Here is an 18075-nt window from a genome sequence, read left to right on the forward strand (position 1 = left end):
AACTGATTTTCTAACTTTAAAAAAAGTTTCTGGGGGCACCTGTGTGGTATAGTCCATTGAGCATCTGACTCTTGATTTTGGCTCAGGTCATGATCTCAGGGTAGTGAGATCAGAGTCATGAGATCAAGCCCCAAGTGGCCATGCATCAGATCCATGCTCAGTGCAGAGTCTGCTTGAGATTCTCCTTCCTTCTCCCTCCACCTCTCCCACTCATGTGTGCACACACTCTCTCTCTTCTAAAATAAATAAATAAATCTTTTAAAAAAATGGCCTTTGAAGTATTACTGTATGAAGAAAAGCTTATTGAATATTATTTTAAATTTTTTATTAAATTAAAAATTCAAAGTCCTAGTTCTTAAACGTCTAAGGTCAATTTAATTATTTTATTATACTTGCAGAAGATTTTAGTAGTTACTTTTAAGGAGTTCTTGGGGTATATAAGCACATTTTCAAACTTTATTAGTTAAATTTTCTTAAATGTTTTAAACCGCACTCATACAATTAAAAGTCAGGTTTTAGAAGTGTTTCAGGGGTGCCTGAAATAAACAGTCAGTTAAACATTTGGCTCAGGTGGTTATCTTGGGATTGTAGGATCAAGCCCCACATCATTGTGGAGTCGGCTTGAGATTCTCTCTCTCCTCTCTCTTCGCCCCTCCCACTTGTGCTTTCTCTTTCTCTCTCTTTAAGATAAATAAATAAATCTTTAGAAAAAAGTATTTCAGTTATCTGAGCAAAAAACCTTCCTGAGTACTTAAATAAATCTGGGGCAGCCCCGCCGGCCCAGTGGTTTAGCGCCGCCTTCAGCCCAGGGTGTGATCCTTGAGACCTGGGATCGAGCCCGGGGTGTGATCCTGGAGACCTGGGATCGAGTCCCACATCAGGCTCCCTGCATGGAGCCTGCTTCTCCCTCTGCCTGTGTCTCTGCCTCTCTCTCTCTATGTCTGTCATGAATAAATAAATACAATCTTAAAAAAAAAATCCAATGAATGAAAACTTAAAAGTATGTTAAGATTTAATTTCTCTGAGATGTTCCAGTGGCATTTTTAGTTTAAAATACAAGTCTTTTTATTTTATGTATTTATATGAGAAAGAGAGAGAGAAAACTTGCAGGTGGAGGGGCAGAGGGAGAAGCAGACTTCCTACTGAGCAGGGGCTCAGTCCCAGGACCCTGAGATCATGACCTGAGTCATGATCTGATGTGAAGCCACCCAGGAGTTCCTAAAATACAAGTCTGAACTCATTTTCTTAATTACATTTTTTTAAATTGGCATCACAAAGCGTATCTGGCACTCTACCTGAACTATTTCTCTTAAACATTAGAAACAACATACCAAATACATACAAATTCGTTCATTTTATTTTTTACTTTTTAAAGATTTATTTATTTATTTTAAAGAGAGTGTATATGAGCAGAGGGAGGGGCAGAGACAGAATCTCAAGCAGCAGGACCCCCCCCCCCCCATAGGATGCCCGACACAAAGCTCAATCCCATGATCATGACCTAGGCAAAAGCAAGATTCAGGATGCTTAACCAACTGAGCCACCCAGACACCCCACAAATTCTTTAAATTTAAAATACTAATATATGAGTTGGCTTCTCTTTATAAACTTCATTGTGAATCCTTTTAGGTTAAAAGGTATGTATAATTTTGGATGTTGTTTTCTCAACTTAGAGTTTCTTTTTTTTATTTTTATTTTTTATTTTTTTTCAACTTAGAGTTTCTTAATGACCAAAGAAGTCCTTAGCCAGGGTCATGAGTGGATCTTTGCCCCAAACTAATGGCACACACAGAACTCTATTCTATAGTTGTTTTGTTCTTAAAATAGGATGATCTTGGAGCCCTATTCCTTAGAATCAACTTAAACATACTTAATTCATTAGTCTGCCCCCCAGGCAGGTTGTTACATGACTTGATGGGATTCAGTTAATCTGTTTACTATTTCAATCTTTTTGGAATCACTTTTCTATGCTTCCTATTTGTGAGTGCCACAAATCCCTCCGGATTAAAATGACATCTGTTAGAATGCTTTTGTGGCTTTGACTGGGCATAGTTTTAAGGTCATGACAGTTAATTCTTGTGTTCACTAAAAACACAATAATGATTCTGGTTATGTAATGTAATTAATTTTTCTTGTTTGAAAGTCTTCCCTTAAACTTATTTATGTAGCCAACCACATTGAAGGAAACAAAAGTGAAGAATACAATTATGTTTATTATAAAGCAGAATCTCTTTGATAGTAAAATAATTCCCAGTCATACATCTGTACACCAGGTTATCTATAACTGTGCGTAACTGAAGTAATACACTTTTAAGAATTTTCATGACAGGGTCACCTGAGTGGCTCAGTCAGTTGAGCATTTGCTTTAGGTAGCCCAGGGTCCTGGGATTGAGCCCCATATATTCTCCTTCACTGTCTGCCCGCCACTCCCCTTGCTTGTGCTCTCTCTCTCCCTGTCAGATAGATAGCTTTTTTTAAAAAAAGAATTTTTGTGACAAACTGTTTCCCTCATCTATTGGTTAACTTCAGGCTTTTTTTTTTCTCCACTTCTTTTTCATCCTTCTACTTCTGTTTCTTTCATTCCCTTGTCTTCTCTTTCCTTTCAGAACTAATGATCTGGAAAGCTATAGTAAAGATGAATAAAAGTAATAGAAAAGAAGCATGATGATGGTAAGCAGTTGCCAAACATGGTCATAGTAGACAATACAAGGCATGGCATCATTGTTTGATTTTTAGAAAGCTGCTTTAACATTACATTAAGTTTTGAGATTGAGTGATGAGAGGGGTAAGACAGTTTTTTAAAATCTTAAGCCTCTTTTCTCACAAACAAAATTATAAATATCATGTTCTGTTAGCTAGATAATATTGCTTGAAACAACAATGTTCCCTCTATGCTTTGGAGTTCTAACAAGTTCCAACCAGAGATGCATAGAGAGATCTTACTACACTGAATAGAAAAAAATTTTTAATAAAAATTAACAGAGAATTAATAAAATATACTTAAGCCTGATTGAGTTAAGCAACAGAAGTATAATTTGTAATCTTTATAGATAGAAAAGTCAAACTACTGAAAAAATTCTATGTCTACAAGTTACTTTTACTTTTTCATTTTCTTATAGGAAATAATTATAAAAACCTATTTTTTTTTTTTAAGATTTTACTTATTCATGAGAGACACAGAGAGAGAGACAGAGACACAGGCAGAGGGAGAAGCAGGCTCCATGCAGGGAGCCCCATGTGGGACTCCATCCCAAGGACTCCAGGATCATGCCCTGGGCCGAAGGCAGGCACTAAAACTGCTGAGCCACCCAGGGATCCCCAAAAACCTATTTCTTTAAAAATAAGTAAAAACCTGTATTTTAAGATTTAAAACGTTGTGTAATACAGATCATTTTCTTTACAATACATGAGGTATAATCACAAGCAAAAAAAACAAAAACAAATCCTGTTGGCATTTGATTGCTAATGGTACCTTGACACGTCTGTTGAAACTTCCAATTTCAGACAGTGTTTTATGTAGAAGATATTAACTCAGATGTCTTTAGCAATGAAGAAAGCTAATCATTTTTTTTTTAAAATGTACTATCATTTAAAAGTGCATAAGACACAGTTTTTTTTTTTTGGGCTGGGAGAGTGTCTGAAATAAATAATCACTTCTGTACAAGCTAAGTAAAATGCCTTTGGCTTTTTCTAAGCAATATCTTATATCTTCCCTTTTAACTACCACGTTGTGCATTTAAGTGCACACCCCTCAAGGTAGATTCTAAGCATAAAATGCTATTAGTAAACATTTGTGGGTTTGTTTACTTGTTTGTTTTTATTATTAGTAAACATTTGAAAAGGAAAGTAATAGGACAAGGCTGTCCTCATTTGTAGCTGGAGTTGCTTTTTTTCAGTCTGGGTTAAAGTACCATAAATGTAAATTTAAAAAATATATTAGTTCTCCTGTTAGTTGAGTGAACAAAGCTGTTTTGTCTAAAACAGCTTTTTTTAAAATAGGTTAATTTTAAAATTTAATGAAGGATATAATTATAGAAAACAAGGATTTAGCATTTTCTACTCCCTCTAGTTTCTTTTCCAAACCATCTGCTTCTGCCTACCAATTTCTTTTCATGGAATGCCAGTGTAGGAAACTTTATTTATGATAATATTGAGTAGCTTCATTTCCCTCTCTTACAATGAAAATCAGATTATTGTACCCCATAGAAAACCTTAAAATGTATCATTATATCACCGACTTAATTGAATGCTATTGGAAAAATTGACCCTGTAAAAATGTCACCACAAAGGCACCCTTCTCATTTTTTATTAATTCAACTTCTATAGAGTTAATTACAAAGCATGTGTATAGGAATAACCTTTTAGCCCTTTATAGATACCACAAAATGGCATTATTATTATTATTATTATTATTATTCCTATGTCACAGATGGAAAACTGAGGTTTAGAGGTGAAATGACTTTCCCAAGGGCAAATGGTGAGTTGGTAACAAAGCTGTCTAGACATAGTTAAATCCATTCAGTATAAAATTTATAGTTTTACTATATATATTGAAGATATAGGAATCAATTAGTGAATGGAAGAAATGTGTTCTATCTTACTTCAGCTTCATGCACCATGGCTGGAGGAACTCCAAGCCTAGAGTTATAATCTGGAAGGCCTTCTGTTCATTCTGGCTGTTTTGATTTAATCATCTGCACTTTGCTGCCTTCTGGTACCTTGAAGTTTCTGTCTCCTCCCATGAAGTAGTCACCACCTATTTTCCAATTCAGTCTCTGAAGCTGATTCTATGGGGTTAGGGCAAGTAACTGTTTTGAAGGCTCCCCCCCCCCCCCAATTCCTTTATTCTCTGTGAATTTAAGCTGTAGGATTATATCTAGATTGAAGCCCATATTGAGAAATTAGGTAGACAGGAACCTCAGTCTCTTATCACTGATGTAGAACTTCTACTACTACAAGTACAGTACAAGTTGCTGATGTGTATCCCATCTGTTACTTTTTGTTTCTCAGGTAATATGCATGTGTCACTAGCTGAGGCCCTGGAGGTTCGGGGCGGACCCCTGCAGGAAGAAGAAATATGGGCTGTATTAAATCAAAGTGCTGAAAGTCTCCAAGAATTATTCAGAAAAGGTAAGTGTTTTTGTTTTGTTTTGTTTTTTTTCTTTACTGCCTTTTTTCTTTTTTTCTTTTTTTTTTTTTTTTTTGAGTATCAGGTAGCTGAAAAACATAAGGGGGCAATGTATAGAAAGAATACTTTTTCTTATCTTTCTTTGGGCTAAAAAGCTCAGATCTTCTTCATTTGAACATCTTCTTTGTCCCTAATATTGTGGTAAGTGCTGAAAATATAATGGTGATCAAAACCAAAAACGTTGCCTGTCTGGAGCTTGAAATCCGATGTAGAAAATTGCTATTAGCCACAATACTTATATAAGCAAATGAAAAAAATGCAACCACGACAAGTTCTAAAAAGGAAGGAATTCCGTGACTATGAAAAGCCCTAATAGAATTTGACCTGGTCATGAGGAAGAAAAGGAAGGTTCCTTGATGAAGCTATCTATGAGCTACCCTACTGATACTGTAGGGGTAGAGCCCAGCAATTTGTCTTTAAAAAGTCCTTAAGGATACTCTGATACAGGTTAGAGAATCACTATACAATGGAAACACTGAAGACCATGAGCCATGGGAACCTTTTGGAAGGTGATAGGGTGACCACTCATTGAGTAGAGGAAGGTCTAGAGCAGAGAGGAAGAATGTTTGGAGACAGATAGTAATAAACTTTCTTGTTGTTCCTATTATTTTCTAATCCAGGAACAGGAATTTGAAACAGTGTAAGCGCTCTCCAAATTCTGCTATAAACTAGGTGTTTGAAGATCTTTGATTAGAGTTAGGATTACTCTAAAGAAAATGTATTCATTTTATCTAATGCCACTTACCTAAAATGTAGCAATTTTAAGTACTTTGCTTGCTTCATATTAATTTTTCAGAAAATTTGGAAGTATGGGTACTCCAGAGTATAGAACAGTAACTATGCTCCAAAGATGTTGTTGAAGGAAGGATATGTTGGTGGCATTCTTTAGTTAATTAACAATAGTTCAATATTTAAGAAACAACTGTTGCCTGTGAGATTTTGTGTGGAAGATCCCAATAAGTACAGGATTACACTGTTGCCCTTAAGAATTCACTCACATCAGACAAGATGCATGTCAAGAGTTTACTACTTCAAAACTGTGCCAAATGAGTGATGGGGGCAGTAAGTACTACAGATGTTCAAAGGAGGGAAAGATAATACCTCTTTTTATTTGGATCACTACCCTAGCCATGACTCGTGCAATACAAAGCATCTTGCATACTGCAAATACCTAGGGTTTTTTGTTCTTTCAAATTTTATAATGTTAATAGAGATTGAATGTCTTAATGTAAAGTACCTGTCATTAAGATACAATTACTACATAGCATATTGACACATTACAATGAAGAGACTTACTTGATATGTTATAAAATGAAGTGTGAGGCATTTAGATTTTAAACACTATCCAAAAAAAATAAATAAATAAACACTATCCAATGGGAGCAGTTACCATAACACCTTCAATCCAATTCACAGGGTAACATCAGTAATATAGAGAAATTGAATTTGGCTTCTTTGGCAGTCTAGAAATTACCAACTATTATAATTGCTGATTGGAAATTTGTATTTATTTAGAAGAAATTTATGCTTATTTGATGTATTTTATCTGAAATCTCTAATTTTTCATTCCTTGGTTTGATGTCTTATGGGCACAAGTTCTTCTGACTATTATAACAAATTGAAATAAAACAATTATTAGTTTGCTTAGTTTGTGAATGAATGGTGTTGGTCTTGGTTTTCTAGTAGACATCCTTATCAATAACAGTAGGGATGTTAGGAAGGGGAAAGCAAGTAAAATACAATGGTCTCTAAGAAGTTTTTTTTTTTTTTTTTTTAAGATTTTCTTTATTCATGAGAAACCAAGAGAGAGAGGCAGAGACACAGGCAGAGGGAGAACCATGCTCCATGCAGGGAGCCCCATGTGGGACTCGATCCCGAGACTCCGAGTTCACACCCTGAGCCAAAACAGACACTCCACCCCTGAGCCACCCAAGAGTCCCAAAGTTTTTCTAAAATGCATTTTCTTCTCTTGGTTTTATCTTTTTGCATCTATCATATAAACCTTAGTTTCATTTCGTATGGATGGCAATTTTCCCATCTTCTTGAACTTGTACGTTGCTCCTGTGTCCTCTTCAGTATATGAGTGCCAGTATGCATTCCTATGAATGCAGACCTGGAAATAAGCATTTCCGCTAGGGGATTATTGAACACAAATCAAGAAAATGTTGTTTCTTCCTCTTTTTGAGCCTCCCAGCAACTTAAGGCTCTTAGCCTTTTTAAAAACAAAATATTAAAAAAAATAAAATAAATTATTGTGGTTATTATTCATAGAATAATGATATCTAAGGATGACCTTATTGAAAGACACCATATTTAAATGAGTTTCTTTTCAGAGGAGTAATAATATAAAACTTTTTAAAAACTATAATTCCACACATTTAAAGAATGGTGATCCTGATCATTGGTTCTCCTTTTATTTCAGGTTTTTTTTTTGTTTTATTGTGTTGTGCAATACTATGTGACTACTACTTGTGTGACTACTTTTTAGAATTTTTAAAGATTTTGTTGCGGACTTGCATATGATCTATTCTGTAAAATATTCCATAGCGTAGGAATTTGAATGTGTATTTTCTATTTCTGCGATACAAATTAGGCATGTTAATGCTAGTGCTTTTAAAATTTTTCTGTGGGATGCCTGGGTGGCTCAGAGGTTGAGCATCTACCTTCGGCTCAAGGCGTGATCCCGGAGGCCCTGGGATGGAGTCCCACATTGGGCTTCGTGCATGAAGCCTGCTTCTCCCTCTTCCTATGTCTCTGTCTCTCTCTGTATGTCTCTCATGAATAAAATAAATAAAATTTTTCTGTAACATTAGTTTATATACATAATTTGTCAAATTCATAGAGATAGTTAAAATCTTCCATTATTACGATGTCTTTGCCTATCTTCTTAATACTGCCAACATGTGTTTTCATGCTATTTTGTATAATACATATAATGGCTAATGACTAATTTAAATGGACTGGATATTTTATCAATATAAATTGGCTTACATTCTTTCCAGTCTTTTCTTAATATTACCACCTCTGCTTCCTTTTCTTGCAATTTACCTAGTATATCTTTTCTTCTTCTTTATTTTCAAATCATCTGTATTGTAATTTAGGGATCACGTGTAAACAGTAGACAACTGATTTTACTTTTTAGCCTATTTTTTTTAATTAGGAGATTAAATGTGGCAATGAAATAAAAGTTTTGGAAGAATTTCATTAAGGATCCTTGTATATTATAGCTTTCTAACTGTATGCTTCTCAATCCACTTTATTAATTGATTGGGAGGCATAGTCAATGTTAGAAAATATATTCATTTAAGATTTTAGCTTTTAAATCCTGGATGAACTCATGCAAGGACTGAGTGGTCCTATATAATAAGAAAACAATGCCATTCTTTAGATCATCTTTAGAACTGAAATTATTGCTGCCTTGGAAAATTCAGTTTACAATTATATTAGTTCCCCAAAACAGCGATTTTTTTTGTTTGTTTGTTTTGTTTTTTTGTTATGGAACTGTTGCTCTTTGCAGAAAACAGATGTTTTGAGTCTAAGGGATTTTTAAGATATTAGGGTGGATGATTAGTTGTTGGTAAAGTTGCTTCTTCATGACTAATCAGAGGTAAAGAGATAATCTTCCTTACTAAGGCAAGGATATAAAGCCCTTCATATGTAGTCATTTTTGGCTCCCTGTTTATTAAATAAGATAATAATGAAATTAGTAAATTGAATAAGTTAAAAATAGAATAAAGCATCTTGATCAAGTGCTAAAAAACAAGCAAACTTCACTGTCAAAATAAAACATTCAAAGAGTTAACAGCATACAAAAAAAAAGAGTTAACAGCAAGTATCTTTGGAAAATTAAGAAGATGTTATATTTCTTATTCTTTGGGGAAAACATATTGAATAAGGTTGCAGAGAGCAGGGTGTATAGACTCCTTTGGCTGTATTTCATTGTAAACACTTATTATATGTGTAAGTGAAAACAAATTACTGCACATATCTGAGACAAATATCAAATGAACTTCTCTCTCCCTCAGTTCTTGAAGAAAGCAGAATTTGTGGACACCTTGTAAAAATGTCTTACTAAAGAATTGTCTATTATTTAATTATTAAAATTAAGTGAAATAATAAGTTCATTTTTTTATTTTGTGCAATCACTTTCATTAATAAGTACTTTCAGGGAAGTTTTCTGGCTACTGAAAGGGAAAAATAACATAGAGGAAATATACAAACTCAGAACCACACATACATAAATATTTTTATTTATGGAATCAAACTCTTTGATCTGGGAAGATCTTCATGCATTTCACCTAATCATTTTTAGAGATAAGGAAACAAGGCCTAGTTCAAATGGCTTATAAAAATTAATATCGGCAGAAATAGTATAACTATTTTGAAATAAGTCATTATGAGCCTATTTAGAGCCATAAAATTACTTCCATGTATACATGACAATAAAGTTTTAAAATTGATAGCTCTCCTATGACCATAGCAACAGAATGTTTAGAGAAACAGTATCAGGCAACAAAAGAGACATCACTTCAGATTCTACAGATACTAAAAGAATAATAAGGGAAACTTAGGACCAAAGAAGTTGAAAAAATTGAAATGGAAATTGAAATTCAATGTTGAAATTGAAATGCACACCTAAAAAGACAAAAGCTACCAAAGTTCACATAAGAACAAGTAGGCAACCTGAATTGTCCTATATTTATGAAGGTGAATTAATGTATATTTTTAAATGTTCTATAAAGAAAACCCTAAGCCCACATTGCTTCACTAGAGAATTCTAAAATTGTATGGGAGAAATAATAGCAATTCTATAGCAAACACTTGAAAAAAACTGAAAAGCAAATACTTCTCAACTAATTCTATGAAGTCAACATTAATATCAAAATCAGACAAAGGGGGATGCCTAGGTGGCTCAGTGATTGAGCATCTGCCTTTGGCTCAGATTGTGATCCCAGGGTCCTGGGATCAAGTCCTGCATCAGGCTCCCTACAGGGAGCCTGCTTCTTCCTCTGCCTATGTCTCTGCCTCTCTGTGTCTCTCATGAGTAAAAAAATTTTTAAAAATCAAAGACATTAGAGAAAAATAAAACCATAGACCAATATAATTTATGAACATGGAGGCCAAAAGAAATTTTTTTGAGAGAGAGTGCACAAGGCCGCGGAGGTTGGGGTTGGGGTGGGGGTGGGGGACAATAGGAGAGGGAGAGAGAGAATCTTAAGCAGGCTCCACACTCAGCGCAGCCCAAACTGGAGTTCAGTCTTAGGATATGGGATCATGCCTTGAGTCGAAACCAAGAGTTGACTACTTAATCAACTGAGCCACCTCAGTGTCCCCCTTCTTAACCTATTATGAAAATGACAGGAGAAGTCACAGTCTGGGAGAAAATATTTTAAATGATGTAACTGATAAAAGGTTTCTATCCACAATATATAAAGAATTCTCAAAACTTATTAGTAAGGAGCAAACAACCCCCAAAAATGGGCAAAAAAATTGAATAGCTAATTTTCCGAAGAAGATAAACAGATTTCCAGTTTCAAATAATGAAATAATTAGACTTTGGAGAACTACAAAAATCTCAATATCATTAGTCATCAGAAAGATGTAAGATTAAAGCCACAATGAGATATTACTACACATCTATTAGAGTGCTTAAAATTAAAGAGGCTGACCATTCCAGGAATTAGCAAGAACTTCAGGGAACTGGAACTTTCATATACTGCTAGTGGGAATGTAAAGTAATCCAGTTTCACATTTTGAAACTGTTTTTAACAGTTAAAAGTTAAAAAGTTAAATATACGCTTATCATACACACTCCTACATACTTAAAAGAAATTAAAACCAATGTCCATAGAAAGTCTTGTATGTGGATACTTGTCTAAGCTTTATTTGCAGTAGGCAAGACTTGGAAACAAACTAAATGTCCATCAACAGGTGAATGGATAAGCAAATTTTATGTCCATATAATGAAACAATACACAGCAATAAAAAGGAGCAAACTATCGATACATACAGCAATATGGATGAATTTTTTTTGTGGATTAATTTCAAAATAATTATGCTGAGTGAAGGAAGTTGGACAGAAAAAAATACTGTATGATTCTGATCTAAAACTAAAATATGCAAACTAAAACTAAACTATAGTGATAAAGCACATCAGTGGTTGCTTAGAGATGAGAGGTTCAAGAAGGGATAGAATACAGGGGTTACAAAGTATATGAGAAAATGTTTTGGGGGTGATGGACATGTTTATTATCTTGATTATCTTGATTATGATAATAGTTTCACAAGTGTATTCATAGGTCAGAAAATCAAATTGTACTCTTTCAGTATATGCAGTTATTATATGTCGTATCATGCTTTAATAAAGTGGCTTTAAAAGTATATCAAATATTTCCTAAAACTTACTCTTAAATTTAGAACTTAGCCTTTTTTCTTATTAATTTGAAACTGTGGGTCTGTTTTTAAAGATTTTATTTTTTTGAGAGAAAGAGAGAGAGCAAGAGAGCACAAGTCGAAAGAGGGGCAGAAGAAGGAGAGGGAGAAGCAGACTCCCCCCTGAGCTGGGAGCCTGACACAGGGCCAGATCCCAGGACCCTGAGATCATGACTCAAGCCTAAGGCAGATGCTCAACTGACTAAGCCATCCAGCTTCCCCCAAATTTCCTGAAGACCTTGACTGTCTTGATTCATTTTTCTCCCTATTGATCAAAGAGCAGTAGATCCCCCACCTTTAAAAATTAATATCATCTAATTCTTATAACAGATTCATCTAATAAGTATGTATAAATTAGTATATAAAGTTTAATATACTAAGTGATTTGAAAAAAAGGGGGGATTCAAGACACTGAACATTTTTAAAACAAGCAGTGTTTTGGGCTGTATTTTGTTCTCTCAAGAGTCATATATTAAATCCTAACTCCTGATAATTTATGATATGACTGTATTTGGAGGTAGGGTTTTTAAAGAGTTAAATAAGTTACAGTGAGGTTGAGTGGGCTCTAATCCACTATGACTGATGTTTTAATAAGAAGACACACACAGAGCAAAGACTATGTGAGGACACAAGAAGATGGTCACTGACAGCAAGAAGAAAGGCCTTAACAGAAACCAGTCCTACTGGCACCAAGCTCTTAGATTTCTACAATCCAGAATTGTGTGAAAATTCTGTTGAAGTTACTCTGGCTCTGATATTTGTAGTGGTAACCTTAGCAAAGTAACACAGGCAGGATGAAAAAAAACATTAAAACATCTAGAAATTAAATATATAGATTCTAGGCTTATAACCTCATAGGAGATCTTTAATAGCAGTTTACACAGATCCTCTTTTGTTTTAAAGGAGAAAATTAGTAAACTGTGCAGGAGATCTGAGGAGTTAATCATTTCCAGTTCTTAAAAGCCATATTGTATTAGAATGTGCAAATAGAATTTAATGTCCTCTTAAACTGTGGTTAAGAAAAAGGGTCAAAAGCATTTTCATGTAAAAAGTGAATATTTACCGTCAATAAAACATTAAGGAAAATACTAAAAGATGTATTTCTGGAAGAAAGAACTTTAACCCAGAAGAAGGAACTCTTCAAAAAGGAATGAGGGGAGCCTGGATGGCTCAGTCAGTTAAGCGACTTCCGCTCAGGTTAGGATCCCTAGGTCTGGGATCCAGCCTGGTATCTAGCTCTCTGCTCAGCGGCGGGGGGTGGGGAGGGGGTGGGGGGGTGGTGGGGGTGGTGGGGGGTGGTGGTGGTGGTGTCCGTCGTCTGCTTCTCCTCCTGCCCCTCCCCTCCCCCTGCTCATGCGCACACTCCTGCGCTCTCTCCCTCTCTCTCACTGGCTCTTTCTCTCAAAGAAATAAATGAATCCTTTAAAAAAAAGGAATGATGTGCAGAATAATTACTAAACTTGATGATAAATCTAAAACAGGAATGGCTGTATTAAAACATCAATATTGGGGATCCCTGGGTGGCTCAGCGGTTGAGCGTCTGCCTTTAGCCCAAGACATGATCCTGGAGTCCTGGGATCGAGTCCTACATCGGGCTCCCTGCGTGGAGCCTGCTTCTCCCTTGCCTGTGTCTCTGCCTCTCTCTCTCTCTCTCTCTCCTCTCTCTCATGAATGAATGAATGAATGAATGAATAAATTAAAAAATAAAAAAAATAAATAAATAGATAAATAGATAAATAAATAAATAAATAAATAAATAAATAAATAAATAAATAAATAAAAACATCAATAATAGGAACTCCTGGGTGGCTTAGCGGTTGAGCGTCTGCCTTTGGCTCAGAGTGTGATCCTGGTCCAGGGATGGAGTCCTGCATCAGGCTCCCCGCAAGGAGCCTACTTCTCCCTCTGCCTATGTCTCTCCCTCTCTGTGTCTCTCATGAGTAAATAAATAAACAAAATCTTTAAAAAAAAAAAAAAGTAAAACATCAATAATAATGATGCACAACTTAAAATTATAAATAACATTTAGACTAAGGTAGATGATTAGGAGTTAAAATAGTTTGAGGGTTTGACTTATGGGAATGGTACATTTATCAACTTCAGAGCTTGCATAGTCAAATATCCTTAAAATTTGCAAGAATAAATGGAAAACAAAAAGAAACATAAAACTTCCATTCTGGTAGAACCAAAGGAGAATAAATAAATGAATTCATATTTGAGAAGGGAGACAAAGCACTGAACTTCAAACTGGTTTCCTTGTTTGCTTGATAAGCCTTTATAGGAAATATAGAAAGTTTTTATGGATTAAAAGCTTTTGAGTAGTCTCCACAGCTTTTTAAAGACCAATGCTAACTAGTCTCTTTATATTACATTCCTAATTATCTACAGTCATAATTTTCTTGATTAACAGGGTGTATCAGTTGTCTCTGACAAGTTACATCTTGCCCTGCCTTTATAAAGCCACAGTGAACAGGTCCTTCAAGTTAAATGTATTTGAACCAGACACCATTACCCCACGTTTCTCCCTGGAAACAAACTATAAAACATGAAATTAATATTTAGCATTCTTAAAATGAATAATGTCAGTTGCTTAACAAGTGTATGAAGCACTTGTAGCAAACCTTGCATCCCCTATAAATACACAGTCAAAACACTGTTTCAATTTGAAATTTTTTTGGCTCCACATGTGACAAGCCACTTTATAATTTAAAGTGTTACATTTAAAAAAGTTGCTACAGGTTGTGTTTTCTAACATCCTCCTAGGCTGATAAAAATAATTTTACTCACAATATATATTGTTTTAATTTCATAGTTAAAGATTTTTTAAAATGTTGAGATATAATGTATATAAAGAGTGTTATTTTTTTTAATAACTGGAAGTTTGTACCCCTTAATCCTTCATCTACTTAATAAAGAGCATTATTATTAAGTGTACAGCCTGATGAATTTTATGAAAGTACATACCCATATAAACCATCACCCAGATCAAGATATAGAACTTTTCCAACACTTGAAGTCTCCCTCCTGCTGCTTCCTATTCAATAATAATTGAATAGGAATTCTTCTTCCTCTCCTCCTCTTCTTCTTTGTTATAGTTGACACACAGTGTTGTATAGTTTCAGGTATACGACATAATGATTCAACTTCTGTATGTTATGCTATGCTCACCACAAGTATAGCTACCATCTGTTGCCATACAACGCTCTTATAATATTATTATAATATTATTATTATTATTTTTTTTTTTAGAGAGAGAGAGCAAGAGTAGTTGAGGCGGGGTGCAGAGGGAGAAGGAGAGAGAGAATTTCAAGCAGGCTCCATGCCTAGCATAGACCTCAACATAGGGCTTGATTTCACAACCCTAAGATCATAACCTGAACTGAAACCAAGAGTTCCATGTTGAACTAATTGAGCCATCCAGGAGCCCCTAAAATCTTATTAACTATATTACCTATACTATACCTTTTATTCTCATGATTTATTCATGGAAGCCTGTACCTCCCACATCACTCACTTTGCCTACCCTCTACTTCCCTCCCCTCTGGCAGCCATTGGTTCTCTATATTTATAGATCTGATTTTGCTTTTTGATTGTTTTTCAGATTCCGCATATGAGTAAAATCATATGGTATCTTTCTTTTTCTGCCTTGACATAGCATATTACCCTCTAGGTTCATTCATGTCATCACAAATGGAAGATCTCATCCTTTGTTGTGGCTCTGTAATATGTGTGTGTGTGTGTGTGTGTGTGTGTGTGTGTGTGTGTGTGTGTGTATGCACCACATCTTCCTTATCCATTTGGATAAGTATCCAGTGGATACTTAGGTGACTTCCATACCTTGATTATTGTAAATAATGCTGCAATAAACATAGGGCTGCATATATCCTTTTCGAATTAATGTTTTCGGTTTGTGTGTGTGTGTGTGTGTGTGTGTGTGTGTGTGTGTAAATACCCAGTAGTAGAATTACTGGATCACATAGTACCTCTATTTTTAATTTCTTGAGGAACCTCCATACTGTTTTTCACAGTGGCTGCACCAATTTACATTCCTACTGATAATGCACAGTTTTGTCTTTTCTCTACATCCTCACCAACATTTATTATGTCTTGTCTTTTATTTTAGCCATTCTGATGGGTGTAAGATGACGTGACATACCATTAAGCCTTGATTTGCATTTCCCTGATAATTAGTGATGTTGAACATCTTTTCATGTGTCTATTGGCCATTTGGATGTCTTTAGTAAAAAAAAAAAAAAAAAAAATGGGCCCTTTATCCATTTTTAAGTCACCTTGTTTTTTTGGTGTTGAGTTGTATAACTTCTTTTTATATTTTGGATATTAACCTGTTATTGGTTATATCATTTGCAAATATCTTCTCCTAGTCAGAAAATTCCCTTTTTATTTGTTGATGGTTTCCTTCACTGTGCAAAAGCTTTTTACTTTGATGTAGTCCCAGTAGTTTATTTTTGCTTTTATTCCCTATACCTGAGGAGACATACCTAGAAAAACATTGCTACAGCTTATGTCAGGGAAATTATTCCCTGTGTTTTATGTCAAAGAAATTATTCCCTGCACTCTCTTCTAGGATTTTTTATGGTTTCAGGTCTCACACTTAGGTCTTTGATCCATTTTGAGTTTTTTTTTTTTGTGTATGGTGTGAGAAAGTAGTCCACTTTCATTCTTTTGCCTGTAGCTGTCCAGTTTTCCCAGCAACATTGGGAAAGAAGAGACCATCTTTCCCTCATTGTTATATTCTTGCCTCCATGTTGTATACATATATATGTGAGTTTATTTTCCTGGTTAATTCTTGACTACCAAGAGAAATCATTATTACAACCTGTTACATAGATAAATTTATATGATTTTAAACATCATATAAATAGAATCATGCAATGTAAACTCTTGTGTATCTGACTTCTACTCAACATTCTGAGATTATTACATTATGTAACTGTATGTATTACATTATGTACATTATTACATTATGTAACATTATATTAGTTACATTATGTATGTAACTAAGCTTTTGAAAGAAAGCATTTTATGATTACTTCTCTATTTCTTTTATCAAATATAAAAATTAAAAGGGGGCTCTATGCCTAGTATCATTTAGCAACAGGTTACTATTCTTACCTTCTTTGGTGATGTGTATTAGTCATGTTTAACATTTTTACACAAAATATATCCTAATATTTCTTTTTGGACAGTGGAATTGTTTACCATTCAAACAAGGCTCCTTCTCCCCTTTCTCTGAGAAGGAAAAGTTCTTGAAAATGTAAATATGGAGGTGATATCTGAAGAGCAGCAGAGAATGGCATTAGTCGTCACAAAAATATTTTTCAAAAATAGCTTCAGATCATGATTATGTGGAATCATGTCATCATAATTAAAGTCAGTTTCTCTCTGGTAAACTGTGTATTTCCTTTTTCTAGAAACTGAAAATATAAACTCATCTTTATTGACCTTTTCATTCAATTCTTGAAAAATGAAATAAATGACAGTCACCCTTAATATTTTTGGTTTTTCAGTCATAGTGTAAATTCCAGGTCGTCAAAAGTAAAGAGAAGTTGCTAAGTGCATTCTTGAAAATTTGTAATCTTTCCACCCCCCCCCCCCCAGGTTTTATTCAGATAGCAAGAATGGAAGAAGATGTTTTTTAGAAACTTTGTGTTGGAGGGAGAAAAAAATAAAACCTGCTCTTTTATAAATGGCTTTTAATATAAAATTTATTTTTGTTAATTATCTTAGTTACAGTTTAATTTGTCTGGCAAAATATAATGCAGCCACTCTGATCTACAGAGGCTGTCAGGAAGTTGCTGGGTGGCAGTAGAAGTGCCAGTGCTTTAAGAAGCTTGGCACTTGGCTCCAAAATTATTAAGCTAGATATATAATCAAGTTTTGAAATAGACTTAACCATTCAAGATGAACATTTTTACAACTACTTGAATGGGTGGTTAAATAAAATACGATTGGTGTATTTTAAGAAAGAAACCACTTTCAAGCCAATTTGTCTTTTAGAAGTCTGCAACTTAAAAGAGTACATATATAGGAAATAGTTTTGCTCTGAAGTTTCGACCCTCCTTCGGGAAATAAAAATTGGTGTTAGTCTCAGTATCTTTTCTAAGTACAAGTTGTGGGCTTAATGACACATGCATATTTCAGACAGGATAGAAGATCAGAGGTGCTCACTGCAAAGCTTGAGGAGATAAAACATAGATATTCACTGTATTTATAGAAAAAGTCAAAGAAGAAACAAAATGCATAGGAAGTTCATTTGTAGTTTGCTTTACTTTGGGAACAAGAAAGAAAAACCAAATGAAGACAATGTTATTAGGTGAGTAAGGCAATTTATTTCTAAATGCAGGCAGTGGGATCTTCAGTTTGGTTCCAATTATTCAGCTTTTTCCTTATAAATAGAGAACCACTTAGGTCTCACTTCTAGTCTAAAGTTATTT

General features: G+C 34.6%; 1 protein-coding gene across 13 annotated transcripts in view; it reads left to right on the plus strand.

Moving 5' to 3' along the window:
- PTPN13 (protein tyrosine phosphatase non-receptor type 13) overlaps positions 1-18075 on the plus strand; it is a 203224-nt gene that overhangs the window by 51290 nt on the left and 133859 nt on the right. For all 13 annotated transcript variants that reach the window (XM_035709563.2, XM_035709561.2, XM_035709560.2 and 10 more), the window contains exon 2: positions 5011-5130. In XM_035709563.2, coding sequence (XP_035565456.1) covers positions 5016-5130 — 115 coding nt within the window. In that variant the 5' untranslated portion in view covers positions 5011-5015. The remainder of the gene's footprint in view (positions 1-5010; positions 5131-18075) is intronic.

The sequence above is a fragment of the Canis lupus genome, chromosome 32 (assembly GCF_003254725.2).
Source record: "Canis lupus dingo isolate Sandy chromosome 32, ASM325472v2, whole genome shotgun sequence".
In the NCBI taxonomy this organism is placed as follows: Eukaryota; Metazoa; Chordata; class Mammalia; order Carnivora; family Canidae; genus Canis; species Canis lupus.